The sequence below is a fragment of the Montipora capricornis genome, chromosome 2 (assembly GCF_036669925.1).
Source record: "Montipora capricornis isolate CH-2021 chromosome 2, ASM3666992v2, whole genome shotgun sequence".
NCBI classification, from domain to species: domain Eukaryota; kingdom Metazoa; phylum Cnidaria; class Anthozoa; order Scleractinia; family Acroporidae; genus Montipora; species Montipora capricornis.
Genome location: NC_090884.1, coordinates 43,770,601 through 43,793,100, shown reverse-complemented (window position 1 = coordinate 43,793,100; position 22,500 = coordinate 43,770,601). Strand labels below are relative to the sequence as shown.

Here is a 22,500-nt window from a genome sequence, read left to right as displayed (position 1 = left end):
AAAAATAAATGGCTCTGATCACGTTTGTGAAAGCCAGTAATGCTATAATTAACAATTATGACCAATTTTATTATCTTTAGTAACATCAATGTCCACTCCAAAACTATGTTGCCTTTAATACAATGAACAGATTTAATTGGGGCTCAACTGATTTTCATTCTCAGACTCCTACATGCAGATGATGAACTTAATGCAACTGAGTACCCACTTCAAGTTTTTAAACATAGAGGAAAGAGACTCAGATGTCGAGTATGTGATGTTTACACAGCGAGGTAAAAGCAATGTTGATGATCCCGTTACTCAGAGAAAAGCAGGATAGGCGCGGAAGAGAAAATCGCTGAAATTTTTCCTCAGAAAGTTTTGTCCTCACCCCTCCCGCCTCGCGTCCGGCAGATTGCACTTTTCTTTGGCAAAGAGAAAGATAAAGATTGGGTTTACTCAGTTAAGTGGTACGGGTCATATATTTAAAAAATACAAAGATGAAATGTTTTAACAAGCCACAATTTTAGTTTAGAGGTTGTGCCAACCTCCCTCCATATTGCAGCGACAATGGCAACGCTATCGCACACTTCATTGATAGATAATCGCTCCCTTACTACAAGATAGCGATTACCTCTATCCGTTCAGTGCTATTCTGGAATTTTATCCTGTTTGCCTTTGTCATTGGTGAACTTTCCGTTACATCTGTTAAAGGGAAGAAACGTGTGTTGGTAAGATGTCGTTAGTTAAGTTCCAAGTGGATGGCATTCAGTTGACGTCAAATTGTGTCATCCAATGAGAGGGCGTGGTCAACTGTCTTTCCGAATTCTTCTTTTCAGATGGGTGACTGTGAATGATTCCCTTGCGTGCGAGGATCCATGTTTTTTCTGCGCCACTTGTTTCAAAGGCCTCCATTACACACCAAATGGAGAGAAAATCTGCGATTTCCAAGCTTATCCCGTGCTTGGAGACTTCGACTGGTAATTTGGCGCGAAGTGCGTCACAACTTGCCTGATGGTGAATGACGCGTTCCTTTCGGTCAAGGAATGTCCCGAAGGAATGCATAAGCAAGTCAAGACAAGATGAAAGTGCGGGGAAAATTTTCTCATACAAGTTTTCGACAGAAAAAAACGAGCGATTCGTAAAATGGATAAGATTCTGATCACAAGAACATCATTACAAAGTATATACTTAATTAGTATAATTACATAGGTGATTATTGAAAATTTTCTGCGCTGATTGGTTGCTCTTGAGCTGATGATTATGCAATTATCACCTAAGTGTTTTTTTTTTTCCAAAATGGCCGCAAGACGTTTTGTCGAGGTGGCAGACGAAGAAATCAATCGTTGTAAAGAAAATGCATCTTTTTCAAATAATCACCTATGTAATTATACTGAAACGACTGTTCACCTCAGACTCGGTGAATATCGGCCAAAAAAAGACGAATCCCCGATATTGACCTCGCCTTCGGCGAATAATTGTTAATTACTCCAACTCACTCACAGTACAAGTAATATGTATCTCCTTTTTCAGGAATGGCCTTGCGCGCCTACTGGCGCGATGAGACGGATAATAATGATGAACTTTGCAGGAATTAAACTGGTTTGAGCACACGGTAGTTATGTTACCATTTTCACGCCGATAAGTTAATGAAAGGACAGCAGAGGAATTAAATCAACTGAACGTGTCCAACGTACATGAAAAGCCATTAGTAATAAGTATCTTGGTTTGTGGCGCTTGTGTTCTCGTTGAAGTTGCCTCTGTGCAAATTCTCTTATTATGGTTTTTCAAGTGTCGCTCATTCCAAACTGAATGTTACACAGAAAATGCAACTGTAACTGAATCTTGTGACGGTTACGTTTGACTATGCACAATAATTAAGCTCAGTCGGTAGAGCAGCGGTGAATGATCTTACCCGAAGGTCATGGGTTCAATTCCCACCCTGGTCAGAGTTTTTCTCTCTTCTTGTGTGGGTCCTTTTCCATTAGTACGGCTAACGCTCACATGATTCATATGGGGTAGATACTTAGCACTTCACATTACACCTTAATCACTCAAGTCTGTTTAAATATAAGTGCTACACGGCCAACGTTTGCAAAACCGTAATCCTTCCTGATAAGTAAAAAGGCATTGTCCTTTATGGAGGCAGTAAGGAGCCCAATTCTTCCCCTTCAAATCCCAGTCAAGAACCAAAGCTCATGTAACATGCTTTCGCAGCACCTACGATTCACTCGTTCTCTCCAAACTTCCCGCAGACATTGTGACTCTATGTAGCCACGCTGAAGCACGAAAAACGTGAATCCTTTGAGCTGTCGTCGTAAAGTCGATATCACAGCTGGTGTCACTAGATTTCAAATCTGCGACAGCGACGTTGACAAAAACGTCACCTTTAAATATCCACACAATCCTAAGTGTAATTACACAATGTTGGCGGATTACTCTAAAACTAAGTAATTTTCAGAGTAAAAATGAATGAAAGGTTCGCATTTGAACGCTTACGTTGTCGTGAAAACCTCAAAATTAAGTGGTGACGTCGCCTTGTTGCTGTTATGCAGAGTACTGCAAAAAATGCGTGCAGCACGATTGGTTTTCCTCTTTTAACCAATGATATTCTTGTCTTTTGGCGTTGTCGTTGCCATCGCTGTCGTCGTCGTGTAACGTATGGCTGCTGCTTGATAAAAGAGAGAATGAAAAGTCTTCTATTTGAGCTTGTCTCGCACTTTCGTAAAATGCCCGATATCAGCAGCTTGGGTAAAGGTAAAGTCTGCTACGAGCCTAGAAGGCCCACCAGGGCGGCGCTTATCTCCGGTTTCTGTAGCATGAAGCGACTAGGAGTATTTCTACTCCCCCCTGGATGGGATGCAAGTCCATCGCATTAAATTCACCGGTACCCATTTATACACCTGGGTGGAGAGAGGCACCGTGAGAGTAAAGTGTCTTGCCCAAGAACACAACGCAATGTCCCCGGCTAGGACCCGAACCCGGACCATTCGATCCGGAGTCGAGCACACTGACCATGGGGCCACCGCGCCTCTCAATATCAGCAGCTTACTGGCAACAAATTAGCCAAAATCAGACAAGTTTCTTTGGATTTTGGCTCAACGCAAACTCCTGACTTTTTCCTTATGCCTAATATCTCTAATGACTCCTTATTATTATCCTTTTAATTTCTAACTTTTAATATACAAGACAATATGCTACTTAGTTAACAAATGATACCTTAAGTATTATGAAGAATTCTGGGGTCAAGGGTAGTCGGCGCTGCAAGGAAATATCACTCATTTGACAAGTTATACTTTGAATATTTTACTTAGAATATATTTCGGTGGCACATGTGAGTGTGCTTTGTAAGTGTAAACTGGGTTGCCTTTGATACGTGTTTGTCCTCCTCAAATTTTCGTTCTCTTTCCCAGCACCCTAACAAATTATCAGTCCGGAAACAAAATTTATTTTTAAAATAGCTTCTTGTTTGTAAATAATTGCTGCATAAATTTAACCAAGAACGTAAAAATTCAACTAAACGCTCAGTAGATAAGCTTAAAGAAATATTGCTGGCTTCCCAAAAGAACATTTTACACTGGAATGACTAAACTAGTAGTTATCATGGATTAGTAAAGTGCGTTCGATGTCTAGTAAAATAATATTTTTTATTGTACTGATTGCCCAGAAATATTTAGGGAAAGTGGACTAGTGGGGTGCTTTACGATTTGACAAACACGCGGATTTTAGAAGAATTATAATTAATTTGGGGTGCAGGGATGGCGCACTGGTGAGAGCAGTCGCCTCTCACCAACGTGGCCCGGGTTCGATTCCCAGACTCGGCGTCATATGTGGGTTGAGTTTCTTGGTTCTCTACTCTGCACCGAGAGGTTTTCTCTGGGTACTCTGGTTTCCCCTCTCCTCAAAAACCAACATTTGAATCGATTTGCTTTCATTGTTAATTTCAGTTTACAGTGTCCCCAATTAGTGCTTCAGCGCTAGAACGACTACACACTCAAATAAAGTTCCTTTCCTTTTCATTGTAACCGCTGTAGTTCTTTCAACTACATTTTCGGGAAGGTCATCCCCTACACCCTCCCGGTGCGAATAAGTTTGTTCTGTCACGCAACAATTGATATGTTGAAGACAAGGTCACTTCGTGACTGGCAGCTGTCAAAATCTCAGTATTTGTAAAACCTATGATTTTTTAAGTGCACATAATGTATAAATAACATAAACGTAGGGAAGACTGCTTCATGAGCACTTACGATGAAATGCTAAGTTACATAATGAGAGCATTGCCGACAAAAATATGAGGATTTGTATGAGAATCCCGATTAAAAGCTTAAGAAGATAATTATATGAAAAAAATTTCAATTAAAAAAGCCTAACCTTATTGCATCGTGGATAGCGTCCTTCCTGTGTGGTTATTTTCCAGATTCGACGCATTTGAGCCATTTTACAATTTCGTGGTTGTCAACGGTATTATAACCACACAGTAGGGAAGCCATCCACGATGGCAATCAGGTTAAGCTTTTTAATTGAGAGGTTTTTCATATAATTATCTTCTTAAGCTTTTTATCGGGATTCTCATACAAATCCTTATATTTTTGTCGGCCATGCTCAAGCTCGAGTTCGGGGATTGTGCATCTGAGCTGGTCAGCTAGGGGGAACACGAACACCAGGAAATGAGGTGAAAGCTGGTTAATCAAAACAGGAGAGCACGTAATAAATTGTATCATACAAATATTTTAACATGCGAAATTGTGCGTTAAGAATCTTTTGGTAGCGTCAACCTTTCGTGACTTGCCGCGCGACAACAAACCGACAGTTCTTCAATATCTAATATTACTTGAAACACTTATTCAACTTCGGAGAGTTGGATAAGTAGCTTCAGTCACATTTGAAACAGCGAAAGAAACGACCGAGCAACGAACACCCACAACTGCAAAGCACGCAGAAATATGGGGAATTTTTACCGCTTTGATTTTGGCATGCGGCATGAAAAGGAAGAAAAAAACCTTCCAATTTCATTGCGTGCGTGCAAGCAAGCAAGACATTCCATGTCAAAAACCACACGCAACTAAATAAATTTCGGAGCAATTGCAGAATACCCGGCCCACCAAATGTCCTACTTAAAAAAGCTGCCAACGCGGTCCGCAGTCCCGAAGTCGATGAATGAAAAGAAAAGTGTTAAAGGGTAAGCAGTGAAATTAACTGCCACCGCGGTCCGCAGTCCCGCAGTCGTTGAATGCGGCGGGCCTAAAACACAGGTCACATTCCACAGGTCACTCGTTGCAGGTCATTGTTTTACCTTCTTGAAAGTAACCCAAAACCCTCAATTTGACTAACCCTAGGCCTAAAAACCAACCTTAGGCCTAGGGTTAGCCAAATTGAGGGTTTTGGTTCCTTTCCAAAACATAAAACAATGACCTGCAACGAGTGACCTGTGGAATGTGACCTGTGTTTTACACCCCGCCGCGTTGAATGCAAAATGTTAAAGTAAACTGCCACCGCGGTCCGCAGTCCCGTAGTCGTTGAATGCAAAATGTTAAAGTGAACTGCCACCGCGGTCCGCAGTCCCGTAGTCGTTGAATGCAAAATGTTAAAGTGAACTGCCACCGCGGTCCGCAGTCCCGTAGTCGTTGAATGCAAAATGTTAAAGGGCAAGCACTAAAATGAACTGCCACCGCAATCCGCAGTCGTTGAATGAAAACTGTTAAAGGGCAACCCCTAAAATGAACTGCCACAGCGGTCCGCAGTCCCGTAGTCGATGCCTTGTCCCCAGGGTCTCTCTCTGAGCACCGCGGTTCACAGTCCCATAGTAGTTGAATGAAAATTCTTCAAGGGCAAGATGATCTCGTGAAAAGTGTAGTTAACGAACCGCAACGTGAAAGCTAAAATTTTACGAGAGTGCTTAGGCCTAATCACTAAAACGGGCGCTTAGGCTTAATCAGTAAAAGAGTGCTTTCTTCTTCACACGATCTCGTGAAAAGTGTAGTGAACCGAACCGGAAAATGAAAGCTAAAATTTTACGAGAATGCTTAGGCCTAATCACTGAAGTGAGCGCTTAGACTTAATCAGTAAACGACTGCTTTCTTGTTCAGACGATCGTGCTTAGGCTTAATCAGTAAACGACCGCTTTCTTCTTCACACGATCTCATGAAAAGTGTAGTTAACCGAACCGCAAAATAAAAGCTAAGAGTGCTTAGACCCAATCACTGAAACGAGCGCTTAGGCTTAATCAGTAAACAAATTCTTTCTTCTTCACACGATCTCGTGAAAAGTGTAGTTAACGGAACAGCAAAATGAAAGCTAAGGAGCGATTGCAGAATACCCGGTTTAGGAACAGAATTATGAATATCATTTTCTGTCCCATGCCACTGCGGACAAGCAGCATTGGTAAACACGACTGCGGGACCGCGGTGGCAGCTTTTTTAAGTAGGACATTTGGTGGGCCGGGTATTCTGCAATTTAGCCTAAATTTCTCACCAGTGTCCCGGATCAAACCCTTTGCTGAAGAACGCTTTCATTGAATGATGAAGCAAAAAAATGGACAACAAGATTTCTTTCAAATAATTCTTGACTAACAAGAATTAGTCAAATTTCAAATTGTTTCTTTTACCTAAGGTAATTCCTTAGTATTGCATTGCGCATCCCTACTGCGCACGATTTTCGCGTCATTAGTGTGCGCACATGAGCACGTGCGCATACAAAACGTAAGAGATTTCGCTCAAACTAAACCCGATAGCGAAATAAATGCTCCTTTTCTCTCAAACGAGCACGGTGAACCTCGATTTTTTTTTTCAGGTATTTGCTAAGAACAGTCTAATAAAGAACATATTTCAAGAAGAAAAAAAGTTTGATAGTAGAACATGAATTTTTTTTGGAAAACAGTTCCGTACTGGGTGTATTTTACCCAAGGCGAGGACTTCAAGCTAACCACGGAACTGTCCCAAAAAGTGCAATATTCCCACAACCAGGGAATCAAAGTCGGCGCAAATGAAGCATTACTGCTTATGTAAATAAGAGAAGCTTTATTTTTAAAATAAAATTTTGTGTCTTTGAAGTAACCAAGACTTAATTCTGTATGAAGGTGATTCGAATTTTTAACGCGAAAACAGTAAAAATACACCATTTTAAGAGCCTGCTGACGCGTAAACAAGCAAGGTGACCCCATTTTTTTATTGCATTTTTTTAATGTTCATATCATGAATGTTAATTATGCCAAGTTTCCAAAAAAGTTTGATAGTAGAACAATTTCAAGGGAATTACTTTAAGACTCTGCAGAGTTGAGTACAAATAAATATAAATAGCCAGACAACAGAGATCCAAGTTTCGTCAACACAGCTCCACTAATGGTGTTCGATTCCTTCTCTGAGTTTGTTAAACCCATATCCAACAGGAAAAAGTTACCAGGGATTTTGCCATTTGGTTTCAGTGCTGTACATAACAGCACATAAAATATTAGAAATACAGCTCACCTTGATATCCGATGACGAAAGATGCAAATATTAATTTTTCACCGCTTGTGATGTTTATCGACTTGACATTCCATTCTTCAGCTCCATATAAGCGTATATTTTGTAAAAAGATCCAATAAAACAACATTCGCATTACATCGGCTTTGCCGCCATTGCTTGTACTGTATCCACCGGATAAAATATACGCATTTTCTACTTTCTACTACCCCCTTTATTCTACCAAAGATACGCGCAGAAGACTCTGTGCACAAAGACAATACTCAGCAGGGGAGTGACAGGAAAGACGTATTGCGCAACTTTTCCGTTTTCCGCACAGGACTGAAAATAAAAATATATCAATAAAACGGAGAAATTCGGCTCATATTCTGACTGGATTGCCATATATGGTAACCCAGTAAAAAAAGAAAAAGTGCTGCAATACACCATTTTCAAGGTCGTTCAGACGGTTTTGCCAATATTCTGCAATTTGTCATTTTCTTAAATATATACGATTAGCTCTGACAAATTTAACAAATTTTGGGTATTTGATAGAAACTTTATGTGGTTAGAAATGAGCCTATTTTCAAAAAATTTTACCGAAGGGAACGCGAGAAAATGAGTAGTTTATTTTACAGATTTGGTCACGTTGACGTCGCAAAAAAGCAAAAGCGATTTACGCGCCATACTAGTGCCCAGCTTGCGCGCAGCCCTAACCTCTTGGAGGGTCAGCTAGCTAAGAGGAGGCAACATGAACTCGAAAATGGCCTATTTTGTCGCGGTGATAAATTATGTCATCGGTCGTTCGACTATTGCTCCATTTGAGCTTGTCGTTCCCTTTCTTTCTCTCGTTTTTCTTTCTCCCTTTTCTCTATTTTATCCAAAGCTGCGCGATAGGCCCATTCTTCTGTTTGTATTTTGCTATTTACCACTTTTTGCTCCTGCAGTAAGTTTAAATAAGTCGTTGCAAGTGTCCCCCATGGTACATTTGGATTCGAAAGGCTGCTTTCAGCAAAAAATTGCACTCTTCGTTCCAAATATCGGCATTCGTTTCCAGCTTCAAAGTGCAAGCGATGAAGGGCAGCAGTCGAATGGTGATTTGTTTTGACAACGCCTGTGAACAGAAGCGATGCAACGGAGAAAGCTCCAGAGACGGATGCCAACAAAGGGTACTTTGCTCCCATTTTTTTCCATGTAAGAGGTACATAGACTGCGCCGATTGGTCCCAATATACCTGTGACATAAGCAAACATCTGAAGAGTTCGGTCTCTGTTTCTGTAGTGTTCGGATGACTTGAAGTGCGCTTTGGCTGTTACGGCCAATCTATGCTGCATTTGATTCACTAGTTGTCCTAGGTTTTCTCTCTGCTTTTTCTCATCCTCAGATATTTGTCGCCTTGAGCTCTGGGAACCCATAGTATCTTGAGAATATTCTCGCAAAGCGAAAATTGCAAGCGGAAGTCTATTTCGGTTTCTTGATACTCTTGTTACCAGTGCGAAACGGTCACCCAACCGGAAAAAGTCACTGTCACGCAATAAAAAAATAAATCGAAAACCATCCAGTGGAAAAAGTCAAGAATTCGTGATGTTGTAGAAGATAAATGAAGAAGACACTTCTACAAGTTTTAGGCCTGTGCGTTTCCCCAAACTTCAGATATTCGTCGAAATGTTTCGCAGAAATTTACAGAGCCCAGTATGAAAACGCCATGTTGGTGTACATCTGTGGTGCACCATGGTAACGTGACGTCACCGCTTTAGAACTCTATACTATGGGCGGCCGTCACCGCCAAAAATACCAAGTTTGTCAAAGGAATATAGCAATGTCAATAAGTTCATTGGCGTAGTGCAGAAGAGACTAAATGAGTTAGAAATGATGCAGCCTAAATACAAGTACTCGTGTTGCCTTTTGTCAAATGGTTCAGTCAAAAAGTAAACGAACTAGGAAGATATTAAATCGTCTAGTCATTTCTGTTAAAACGGAAGAGACTAACTAAAACCGTTCTATGCAAATAAAGATCGGTTCATCTTCCAAACACGAACTGGTATAGTGTGTCACCAAACGGTCCGGTGTGATGTTAATAAATGGCTTATCTTAACTTGACGTGGTTCAGTCCATCGATGTTCAGTGTAATATGAATCGCTTTAACGAAAGGTCAATTGATTTAGTGTAATTACAAATGGTTTATCGAGACAACAAATGACTCATATGGTATGTATATAAATCAACCTAACATGAAATGTTTTATGCAAAGGACAAATGGTTTACCTTGATGTGAAATGAATTAAAGAAAAAAAACACAAGTGGTTCAAAGTGACGTTTGATTTAGCGTAATCATAAGCGGCGCAGCGAAACAACAAATGGTCTGAAAGGAACTCAAATGCTACAGTCCACTAAAGAAACGGATCGACCTAAATATGAAATGGTTTATGCAAAGGAAAAATGGTTTTCCCTGATGCGAAATGAATTAGAGAAAAAACAAATGGTTTGGGGCGACCGGAAACGATTTAACCCTTTGCGTGACATACAACACTTCGCCGGACCGCCAAAAATACCAATGTGAAATGGAACAGCCAAATGTCGAATGGAACAGCCAAGTCTGAAATGGCTCAGTCCATGTGGGGTCTGACGTCAAGAACTACTTGAAATTTGGCGCGAAAGCAGCTTGTTTACAACCGGGATTTCACCTGCCCTTTGTACAGTTCGGTAAGTTTGCTTCTGCTGATTTTCTGTTAAAATTATTTACTGCCTTCATTACAGAGTTTCGTCGTCATGCCTAAGGAAGCATTGGTAAATTAATATTAACAGGAGCTCATGAGCTCCAGATATCAACTGTAGTTAGGATTGAAATGTTTACACACGCAATTGCAAATGCATCATCGTCTGCCATGATTCCTCATGTCGCAGGGTTTCCACAGTCTGACTTGTTTCGTTGAGCGGCCTTTTCGCTGTAGACACTGGATTTTATCGGTTTACTTGAAAGTATTATGATCTTGGAGCGAAATGGTTCGATCAATCGGTCGGTGTCACTGACTAAACTAAAGCTAAACATGATCATGATCTTGACTGTTTCGTCACACGTTTTATTCTCGATAGCTTCTGTTTACGATTATGTCACCTTCCAGCTCTATTCACTTATTTTAAACGCTACATAACGGTGTAGTTGTTTGAAACAAAAGTTTAAGATAAGATTTGATAGCGGATCCATCAGTTCACGGAATTTGGTATATCGGTAGTAAGATAAGATACGCAAGTCCTACGAAGCTCCTGTTTTACGACAAGAAGGTCGACGAGGAAGACCAAAATTTGATATTACAGAAGAGCAGCTGCTTTTCTTCAGAGGTATGTTAATATGGAACTCATCTCAATGTATAAATCCGCATTTAGTAAAGTAGCTTATAGGCAGGTATACTAAAATAAAAACCCGAGAAATATTATACATTTTCCAGACTGGCAACCCAGTAATTAGACTTTTTGAGGGGAATATATACGCTAACTCCCAGATACAGTGAAGAGTCGCTTCACTTTATTTTAGAACCACATCTTAAACCAGCGGCCGATGTAGTGTTTTGGTAGGTTTGCAATTACAAAAAGTCTAATTACTGGGTTGCCAGTCTGGAAAATGTATAATATTTCTCGGTTTTTTATTTTTATTTTTATTTTTAAGTGTACCTGCCTATAAGCTACTTTACTAAATGCGGATTTATACATTGAGATGAGTTCCATATTAACATACCTCTGAAGAAAAGCAACTGCTCTTCTGTAATATCAAATTTTGGTCTTCCTCGTCGACCTTCTTGTCGTAAAACAGGAGCTTCGTAGGAACGATAAGATGAATAGGCGCCAGAACTTATACATAATTGACGCGCTTGATTAATCAAGTCAATTGCTACTAAAGAAATGTCACCGTTCAGCAGGGCGGCCTCACCGAGGGTCTCCAGTTTCAACCCTACCAAGCCCATATCGGGAATTGTATCACCACCAACTGTTTCTAAGTCAGCGATGATTTGATGTAAAGCCGTCAGAAGTTGCTGCTTCCCTTCCACATACGCAGTGTCAAAGCTGTCAACGAGAAAAGCCAATGTCGGAGAGGCAATCAAGTTTATGCCGATTTTTAAGAGCATGTTTGCACATGATCCAGACCCCAAACTCCACCTCGCGTCATATGACACAAGGGAGAGGGCTTGGTTAATGCCCAATATATGGTTATATGATGCAATTACATCCCCACTGGAAATCGGCAATATCTGAGTTCCATGTGGTATTTCAACCCACAACCCTCACTGATCTAGTCGGATGTTGTAACTACTGCGCTACTGGAGACTATGGTGAGCAATCTTTGACTCGAAATGCAGTACGCAGTCACAAAGTCAAATAACGACTGACAGCCTAGCTCATAACTGCATCACGTAGTCACATTACAGCATATCTAAGACTCCAACTGACCACCTAACTGAGAAAGCGAAGCCAAGGTTAACTTCTGTTACGATTTCCAGTGTACAGAATACCTTTTTTGACTTTTATTTCACTTCTTTTTTCACATCTTTCAACTTCCATGCGAGAACTGTTTGTGGGATAATATTGTGTTTTTTTTTTTCTTCTTCCTCTTCCCTATTTCCTTTTTTTTTTGAGGGAAATTTTTGTTCGAGGATAACAAAAACGATCTCTAATATTTCAACCACCAAAAGGAAAATAGATCTCCTTGTAAGGGCAAGAGGTTCTATACATGTTTTCACACAGGAAGATAATCAGTGTGGCCTCTCAATCCTTGCGTATCTTATCTTACTACCGATATACCAAATTCCGTGAACTGATGGATCCGCTATCAAATCTTATCTTAAACTTTTGTTTCAAACAACTACACCGTTATGTAGCGTTTAAAATAAGTGAATAGAGCTGGAAGGTGACATAATCGTAAACAGAAGCTATCGAGAATAAAACGTGTGACGAAACAGTCAAGATCATGATCATGTTTAGCTTTAGTTTAGTCAGTGACACCGACCGATTGATCGAACCATTTCGTTCCAAGATCATAATACTTTCAAGTAAACCGATAAAATCCAGTGTCTACAGCGAAAAGGCCGCTCAACGAAACAAGTCAGACTGTGGAAACCCTGCCACATGAGGAATCATGGCAGACGATGATGCATTTGCAATTGCGTGTGTAAACATTTCAATCCTAACTACAGTTGATATCTGGAGCTCATGAGCTCCTGTTAATATTAATTTACCAATGCTTCCTTAGGCATGACGACGAAACTCTGTAATGAAGGCAGTAAATAATTTTAACAGAAAATCAGCAGAAGCAAACTTACCGAACTGTACAAAGGGCAGGTGAAATCCCGGTTGTAAACAAGCTGCTTTCGCGCCAAATTTCAAGTAGTTCTTGACGTCAGACCCCACATGGACTGTGCCATTTCAGACTTGGCTGTTCCATTCGACATTTGGCTGTTCCATTTCACATTGGTATTTTTGGCGGTCCGGCGAAGTGTTGTATGTCACGCAAAGGGTTAAATCGTTTCTGGTCGCCCCAAACCATTTGTTTTTTCTCTAATTCATTTCGCATCAGGGAAAACCATGTTTCCTTTGCATAAACCATTTCATATTTAGGTCGATCCGTTTCTTTAGTGGACTGTAGCATTTGAGTTCCTTTCAGACCATTTGTTGTTTCGCTGCGCCGCTTATGATTACGCTAAATCAAACGTCAATTTGTTAAACCGTGTCAGATTACATTGAATCATTTGCCGATACCGTGACCCACTTGCGTTTGGACTGTTCCATTTTAGACTTGGCTGTTCCATTTGACATTTGGCTGTTCCATTTCACATTGGTATTTTTGGCGGTTCGGCGAGGTGTTTTATGTCACGCAAAGGGGTAAATCGTTTGTGGTCGCCCCAAACCATTTGTCTTTTCTCTACTTCATTTCGCATTAGGGAAAACCATTTCATATTAGGGCGATTTTTTTCTTAGTGGACTGTAGCATTTCATTTCTTTTCAGACCATTTGTTGTCTCGCTGGGCCATTTTTGATTACGCTAAATCAATCGTCCGTTTGTTAAACCGTTTCAGATTACATTGAATCATTTGCCGATACTTTGAACCACTTGTGTTTTTTTTCTTTAATTCATTTCACATCAAGGTAAACCATTTGTCCTTTGCATAAACCATTTCATGTTAGGTGGATTTATATACATACCATATGAGTCATTTGTTGTCTCGATAAAACATTTGTAATTACACTAAATCAATTGACCTTTCGTTAAAGCGATTCATATTACACTGAACATCGATGGACTGAACCACGTCAAGTTAAGATAAGCCATTTATTAACATCACACCGGACCGTTTGGTGACACACTATACCAGTTCGTGTTTGGAAGATGAACCGATCTTTATTTGCATAGAACGGTTTTAGTTAGTCTCTTCCGTTTTAACAGAAATGACTAGACGATTTAATATCTTCCTAGTTCGTTTACTTTTTGACTGAACCATTTGACAAAAGGCAACACGAGTACTTGTATTTAGGCTGCATCATTTCTAACTCATTTAGTCTCTTCTGCACTACGCCAATGAACCAATTGACATTGCTATATTCCTTTGACAAACTTGGTATTTTTGGCGGTGACGGCCGCCCATACTATATGGCGGCCGGAAAATAGTGTCAACATCTGTTACTTACTTTGGCTATCGAGGCGAGTGATCATCTGAACTGAACAAACAGCTATTTACCTAAGCAGTTTTTCTAATGCTTTAAATTCTAAAAAGGCTCAAAACCATGAGATAAATATATATTTCTCAATAAACTCGATCGTCGCCTCGTGTCACGCACCGCTATAACTCAGAAATTCAAAATGCTCTGGTTTCCAAACGAAGCACACTATTGAGCTTTAAAATTGCAAATGGATACAAATTTACCGCCTCTTACGCCTGATGAGGATAAAAACTTTCGTGGCTCTTTAGTTTTGGATTTTAGAAAATGATGACGTCACGTGAAAACGAGCCATACACAGTTCCTCTCTCCTAGTCGTGAATAAAAGACTGAAAATTTTCTTTTCTAAAAGCACTTAACAATGTCTCACTTTCAGGGCGAAATTACCAGCAGTTGTCGTTTCGAGTACTTGAAGCGTAGTTCCTACTTAAACGAAAACGAAACAACGAAACGGGATATTCGTGTGATGACCACGAGTTATGATTGTTATGAACATCGAAAAAAATGGGTACTGCATTCTCGTCAGAAAAGAAAGCGAATGAGGACCGCATCAAACGAGAAAAACTTGAGTGTGAACTACGCAAACTGGAGTACAGCTTGAATGTGACAGCCTCATCTCATTACATTGCTGCAGCATACTATAGAAAAATGGATATTAAGCTTCATTTTGCTTCCGCTTTCACTGGAGCATTGGGCAGCATTTCCAGCGTCGCCACCAAATTATCATGGAAAAGCATGGTAACTACATATCCTCGCTTTGCTCCAATTTTGGTCGCACTTTCCACCACCTCGCTTTTTTTCACCGCTGTTGTCCATGTGCCACAGATACAGAATCTGCCTGGTAATTTGAGCAAAGCACATTTTATTTCCGGTATTGAGTGTCAGTACCTTGAGAAACAGGTAGTGTTCTTTGTAGAAACAGAAGTTTGGGACTCGAATGTGTCTTGGATGACTCTCGCATCGCGATACAATGAATTGCTGAGAGCCAAGAAAGAAGTAAACGCGAAGATACACTCTGAATACTGGTCGTATCGTAAGGCCCTTAAAAAGAGAACAGATAGGGAGAAAGAGAAAGAACTTCAAGCTGAAGCCATATTCAGAAAAACAGAGGGACAGACTGCAGATTGTTCGAATTCTTGTTAGAAAGCGAAGAAGGGTTAGCCTCTTTACACAGGGGCACCCAACGAATCTGTTCCTCACATTATCTGTTCCCCAGAGGAATCTTGCTGGCTGGCAAAAATACAGGTGTTTCGATGAGCTGGCTGGGAAATTTTGTTATTGATAGAGGTTTTGCCTGGGAATTACCGACTTTTTCTAGCATTTCAACCCGAGCTGGCTGTAGAAACTCTGAAGACTGAGGACGACTAAAAAAAACCTGGGAAACCGACCAATTTTATCTAGCTGGCTCGGAAATTTCTTGTGTGTCTTTCTGGGAAAAAGGAACAGATAATGTTTTCTCAGCAACACTAAAAAACACCTGAAAATGCCTTAATAACATTTACTTTCATTAACTGGGGTATAATAATACATTTTACAACAAATTGGTCGTTGGGTGCCCCTGTTTACAGCTAAAAAAATTTCCCGGATTTTTGTGTCGTTTCCTCAAGAGTGATTTATTTACAGAAGGAGGTCTAATTGCTGACCGAAACAGTTACAGTGGTTATCAATCATCACACGCGCCCCACAACGACATTTTTTTCATATTTCAAAAGTAATTTAGGTAGGCGTCAATCAAATGTTTCCATGACGAATTCAACTGTTGCCACAAGAACAGGACTATTGTCGTGGAAACATTTGATTAACGTCGACCTTAATTTTAGTTTCGAGATACGAAAAAATGTCGTTTCAGGGCGCGTTTGATTGATAAATGCTGTAATATGATTTTCTGAACATCTTTGCATGGTAAGAGGAAACGTGTGAACACATGAAACTGAAATACATGCTGAACACAAAAGCGAGGAAAATAGATCCGAATTAATCGGTAAAACGTAGTGTCTTTTGGAAATATTGGAAATATCTCATGGAAATAGCTATCTTTGCCGCTTTCAAAACTTTCAAGAGACATTTTGGCATCGTAGAATTTTTGGGGACAAAATAAAAGCATAGCCGGTCAGCAGATGAGTGTAATTCGTTCTTTTCAATGATCTTCCACTACAAATCGAAACAGCAGAGATTCCGAAACTTTAAGGAATTAAGAAATAAAAAGTATAAATGAAGCAGAATTTCTTTGTTGTTTTGTTATTTTTCGTACCCGCATGAATGGGAGATGTTGTTCTCGCACTTATGTTGGCAACTGAAGCACTGAAGCACTGAATTGTCCCTTTCTACCCAAACTGGATGGGAATGAATGGGTTTTTTTGATTGTAAATTGTTGAACTCCTGGATTGGCTGTTCGAAATCATCTACATTTCGGTGTTCTCGCTCAGTTTTCCTTGAGTTTAAAAAAATGAAATAAGAGTAGCACATGTTTCGGTTTTCAAATTTTCTTTTAGATAGATGCAACTTCGGTATCATGACTTCATTTTAGTCACATTAACTGTTCGGAAAGCCATCATGCATATGATTTCACTTCAGTTTCGAGAAAAATAGCCAAAACAGAAAGAGTTTTCAAACAAGTAACCATAGACAATACTCCTGCCCTCCTGTCAGTATACGTTGAATCAAACTGGTTCGATCTGATCGACGTAATTACAAAGTGAGAAACTGACTATTTTCAGCAAGAGCCGATACAACGTAGATTTGATTTAGTAATGTACCTTTAAAGGACCGCTGTAATGAACACAGCCAGATAACCCTTACACCAAATCCAAACCCTCCATTTCTTTCTTCTTCCCGCAACATTTCAAACGACATGCAATTAATTGCTATCGAAAAACTATTTTCCAATCGAGACTCAATCCGTGAAGCCAATCGATCCCAGTGGTCTAAATATCTGCGAAGAAACATATTAGATTTCAGTTCATTATTTCCAATCTCTTCTCTTATTTTTTCCGTTACTCTTTTAGTATTTGAATTCCAGTTAGTTGTAACTGCCATATTTTATCACATTTTTTCCAGTATTAACGTCAACATCCATTTACTATATATATTTATATAATAACCCAAGTTATTCACGGATTTTGATTGGTTCTTGCCTATGATCTATTAGAGGACAGACGCACGATTGACGTCACCATCAGCTTTTATGCGAATAAAGTTTAATTCTTTATTATATAAAACAAATAGATTCCATGTAGCCGTGGGTCTGTTCAGTAAAAGATCACAGAAGACGTCAAAATGTGGTAAGAACATCAGTGACACACTCGGCTATCGCCTCGTGTGCCACTTCTTTGTTCTTACCACATTTTGACGTCATCTGTGATATATTAGGGAGCTTAAGATCTACGACGACGACGTCGACGAAAACGCCAGAAAACAATGATATCATTGGTTAAAAGAGCATAAATAATCGTGCTGCACGTGCGGCACGGATTTTAGCTCATATTTTTGCGGTTCTCTGCGTGACGACGACGTGAAATCACGAAATTTTAGGTTTTGACGACAACCTGAGCATGTAACAGAGAATCTTTCATTCTCTATTTTCGTTCTGAAACCGCTCGTACCAATTTATTTTTAGGATACTTCGCCCACATTGTACGAAATGAACGAGATGGAATAATCGCGAAAGACTTTTACTAGAGCAAAGTTCTATTTTGAGGTGACGTTTTCGTCGACGTCGCCGTCGTAGATCTTAAGCTCCCTAATACTGAACAGACGCACGGCAACATGGAATCTATTTGTTAATTATATGTACGTAGAGAAAATCCAATGTAGCTCTCTTGTACCTGAAGACGGCTGGTTTGGCCAGCCGAAATATATTACAATCTACTTTGTACCGACTCTTGCTCAAAATCTTCCGAAACGGAAAGCCATTGACAGTGGCGAAAGTGAGACGAGTTGCAACTTTTCCAAGTCAGTCTATTTATAAATGTCGGTGTACGAGGAGAATTGGAGTCTTCCAGTCATGTTCTTTCTGTCGATTCCTGAAGTGGCTGCAATTGACGATAAAATCTTCTGGCGTTAGACAGAGTAATATTGTGTTGCGTTAGACAAGAGTAAAATCTATTAAACCTCAATCCAAAACAGAAACTTATGACAGCCCATCACATCAATCAGTAAAGCAAAATGCAGTTAAATCGCTTGCTTGGCAGGATCGGTTTGGCCAGGATGGAACGTGAGACTAAAATCTTCTGCTTTTATGGCCGATGTTTAGTTTAGAAATTTCGTACGCATGCACCTTTAAGAACTAAAAAACTTGCGATGGGTTCCTCGGTTTCTCGTGAAGATCGAGAAAGAAGGCAAAACTTGGAGGGCGAACTAAAGAAGATGGAACATAGTCTGTATGTAACAGCCAAAGCTCACTACTTCTCTTCTGAATTTTACAGTGCGTGGGATATGAAGCTGCAATATGCCTCTTACTTAACAGGGATGCTTGGTACGTCAGGCGGTGTTTTATCCAAGTTGGGGTGGAAGACAATCGCTCAAAATTATCCACGTCTTGGACCGCTCGCCGCCGCAACCGCTGCAACGATGTCGTTGTTTGCAGTGGCGGTGAACATACCAAGCCTTCCACGTTCACCCGGTGCATTGCACCAATTACACTTCAAAGCTGGTATCGAGTGTCAGTATTTGGAGAGACGAGTGAGATTCTTTGCTAAAACTGACTTGTGGAACACGGACATACCTTGGACGACACTTGCATCGAGGTACGAAAATCTACTCAAAGAAAAGAAGGAAGTAAACGGAAAGATTCAGTTACAAGCCTGGGCTTATCGCGTTGCCTTGGAAAGAATAGAAATGAGGCGGAAAGAAAAGGAAATACAAGAAACGTGCCAGACACGTACAACAAGAGTGGATCCCCTTGTGGATCCAACAATCCTATAAAATGAGGGCTGCGAAGGAGTGCGGCAGGAACTAACTCAGAAACTATTTTAATAAAAACTCCAGCACTTTGTTCTTAAACAAAGGAAAGCTTGACAAATCGGTAATAGAGGCAGGAAGACAGTTCCAGACCCTATGTCCTTAGTAAAGAATTGTGAATTTCTTAATGTTCGTGCGACAGGAATGCACACGATAATTACCGGCTGTTCTTGTGTCATATTTATGGACTTGACTGTAAACAGATTGAAGAAAAGTGGAGGCAGCAGATTATTGTGGCAGCGGAACATGAATTTAGCAATATCGAGGGTATTGATTTGGAAGATGTCTAAACTTTTCAGTTCAGAAAAAAGAGGAGCAGTATGTGCTCGATATTCTGAATTTGTAACAGCTCGCACCACCCGCTTTTGTAGATAATAAATTCTATTTAAATTAGATATGTAAGTGGACGACCACGTAGAGTTACAATAAGTAATGTATGGATAAAGTAATGTATAGTACAGCGTGAGTTTGGTCTTACAGGATAAGCAGAAACGCGTCCTGGATAAAATACCAACTGATTTAGCGATTTGTTTACAGACAAAGTTTATGTAATATTTAATTCCAAGTAATTTAGTTACATTGCTTTGAGTTACAGATTGATCAAAGAAAAGAAGGAAGTGAACGGAAAGATTCAGTCACAAGCCTGGGCTTATCGCGTTGCCTTGGAAAGAATAGAAATGCGGCGGAAAGAAAAGGAAATACAAGAAACGTGCCAGACACGTACAACAAGAGTGGATCCCCTTGTGGATCCAACAATCCTCGTCTCTTCATGAACTTAACTGTGGTTAACATTTACTATTATTTACTATACAGTACAGCTCAATTGTAGAGCATCTGAAGTAGTTAAATTGCCTATGAAGTAAATACCTCTTAGGCCTAGTTTATACGTCGCGGTATCGTCGAATTTAATTCAGACGAATTTTTTCAAGGTCCTACTTTAAAATAAATTCGTCGATAGAGTGACGTATAAAACGAGTTCAATTCGTCTGTTAAATTAAATTCGCCTTAGAAGCTTTATCCGTCTTGAGAAGACGGCTAAAATATCTTTACAGCGTCGTCAGTTTATCCGTCGCACCAGCGTCGCGTCGAATGAAATGCATACATTATTTTCGTACATTATAAATTATTTTAATGAGCCCGCAGTGACTCGAAGCGGGTGATTGGTGGACTTTTCGTCTACTAGAATAGAATTTTATTTTTGCTCAGTTCATAGTTAATGTACAATATAAAATAGGATACAAACAAATAAACAGAGAAAATAATCGTAATTACAATTTTAATTAATTAAATATTTGATCCTAGAAGCTAAGTTTTCGAGTTAGCCCCTACTGCGCATGCGGAGAAGATCCCCTTGGACACTTGCGCGCCATTTGCTAGAGTTAAGATATTTTCTGTTGTAATGGCTCTTTGGAAGTCTATCATCTTGTTGCAGTAATTGTGCAAGAGAAACAAAAGTGAAAAAGTGAGCTGTGAAAGCAGGAAAAAGAAGAAAAGACTTGGGCGAAGAGCGAACTGGAAGGAGGATCACATCATCATCATCATCATCATCATCATCATCATCATTTATTTGCCTTTATGTGTATAACAAGTTTTTAAAAAAGCATACAGCAGGTTGTTAGGTGAGGAGACCTAAGGAAACCACCAGGCTTATAGGAGAGGCCACCTCGACATCACAATATTAAACAAAATAAGGGCTGCGAAGGAGTGCGGCAGGAACTAACTCAGAAACTATTTTAATAAAAACTCCAGCACTTTGTTCTTAAACATAGGAAAGCTTGACAAATTGGTAATAGAGGCAGGAAGACAGTTCCAGACCCTATGTCCTTGGTAAAGAATTGTGAATTTCTTAATGTTCGTGCGACAGGAATGCACACGATAATTACCGGCTGTTCTTGTATCATATTTATGGACTTGACTGTAAGCAGATTGAAGAAAAGTGGAGGCAGCAGATTATTGTGGTAGCGGAACATGAATTTAGCAATATCGAGGGTATTGATTTGGAAGATGTCTAAACTTTTCAGTTTAGAAAAAGGAGGAGCAGTATGTGCTCGATATTCTGAATTTGTAACAGCTCGCACCACCCGCTTTTGTAGATAATAAATTCTATTTAAATTAGATAAGTAAGTGGACGACCACGTAGAGTTACAATAAGTAATGTATGGATAAATTAATGTATAGTACAGCGTGAGTTTGGTCTTACAGGATAAGTAGAAACGCGTCCTGGATAAAATACCAACTGATTTAGCGATTTGTTTACAGACAAAGTTTATGTGATATTTAATTCCAAGTAATTTAGTTACATTGCTTTGAGTTACTGTTTGACCTCCAAAGGAGAGAGAAAAACTGTGATTGACTTTCCCCTGACCTGGAAAAAATATAACATAATTTGTCTTTTGGACATTAATCGAGAGCTCATCGCATCTTAACCAAACATCAACATTTAGTAACTCATTATTAAGCACATTCTCCAAGTAGTTGGGATTAGAGTGTGAAAGAAAGATATTAGAAGATCATTTATGTATAATATGAAGAATAAAGGGCCCAGGATGGATCCTTGATGAACTCCACACTTAATGGTCTGCGTTGGAGAACATGTTTGATTAATTTGTACAAATTGCCGGCGGCATGAAAAGTAGCTTTTAATCCACTGCAGAGCAACATCAGTCACGGATACCATAGTGCTCCAGCTTGGTAAATAAAATTTGATGGTCAAGAGTGTCAAAAGCTTTGGAGAGATCTAGGAAAACACCTACAGTAGTTTCACGCTGGTCAATTGCCGAGGAGATTTTATTTATCAGATGAATTAGAGCATGGGAAGTTGAATAGTTTTTTCGAAATCCGACGAATTCAGTTATGCGATTATACATTACTTTTTCAAAAAATTTTGAAAAGTTGAACAACAAAGAAATAGGCCTGTATTTTGTGAAAAGACTAGGATCATTTGCTTTGTAAATTGGAATCACTTTAGTAAGTTTTAGTTTATCAGGGAAAATGCCTTTTTGTAAAGACAGATTTATGATGTTAGTCAGAGGTGCGGAGATAAGTGAAATGAGTGTTTAATTACACGCATTGAAATATTGTCATAGCCGGGGGCCTTCCCCGAAGCAAACATGCTACAAATGCTTTCCAGTTCACCAGGGTTGGTAGGTTTCAGAGTGATAGGAGGAAGGTTAACATCACCAATAAAAGAACTAACAGAGGAATTAACGTCGCGTATTGCACCAGCTAAGTTGGGACCAATGTTAGTTAAGGTACTTACAGAATTTGTCAGCAATTTCCTCGGGATCCGTTATTGTTTTACCCTCAGATTCAGTCAAATGATGAGGGAAGGGTGCTCTACTTTTACGTTTATTTATAACCTCATTAATAAAGCAATTTCCAAGTTGTTCTTAAGTCATTTTTGGCGCTCGCAAACTTA

At 39.7% G+C, this 22,500-nt stretch overlaps 3 protein-coding genes across 4 annotated transcripts in view; all 3 read left to right on the top strand.

The window, feature by feature from the left end:
* Positions 1 to 1,698, top strand: part of LOC138022985 (snRNA-activating protein complex subunit 3-like) — a 24,749-nt gene extending 23,051 nt beyond the window's left edge. For both annotated transcript variants that reach the window (XM_068870028.1, XM_068870023.1), the window contains 2 exons: positions 165 to 272; positions 819 to 1,698. Coding sequence is in view for 1 of the 2 variants with exons in the window: in XM_068870023.1 (XP_068726124.1) it covers positions 165 to 272; positions 819 to 963 (253 nt within the window). In the remaining variant the exon portion in view is untranslated. The remainder of the gene's footprint in view (positions 1 to 164; positions 273 to 818) is intronic.
* Positions 1,699 to 14,504: 12,806 nt separating this feature from the next.
* LOC138038029 (uncharacterized) lies at positions 14,505 to 16,337 on the top strand. The gene has a single exon (XM_068883853.1). It carries the CDS (start codon positions 14,628 to 14,630, stop codon positions 15,264 to 15,266), a length of 639 nt encoding a protein of 212 aa, XP_068739954.1. The 5' UTR covers positions 14,505 to 14,627; the 3' UTR covers positions 15,267 to 16,337.
* Positions 16,338 to 17,942: 1,605 nt separating this feature from the next.
* LOC138038028 (uncharacterized) lies at positions 17,943 to 19,072 on the top strand. Its single transcript, XM_068883852.1, has one exon. It carries the CDS (start codon positions 18,423 to 18,425, stop codon positions 19,044 to 19,046), a length of 624 nt encoding a protein of 207 aa, XP_068739953.1. The 5' UTR covers positions 17,943 to 18,422; the 3' UTR covers positions 19,047 to 19,072.
* The last annotated feature ends 3,428 nt before the right edge of the window (positions 19,073 to 22,500 follow it).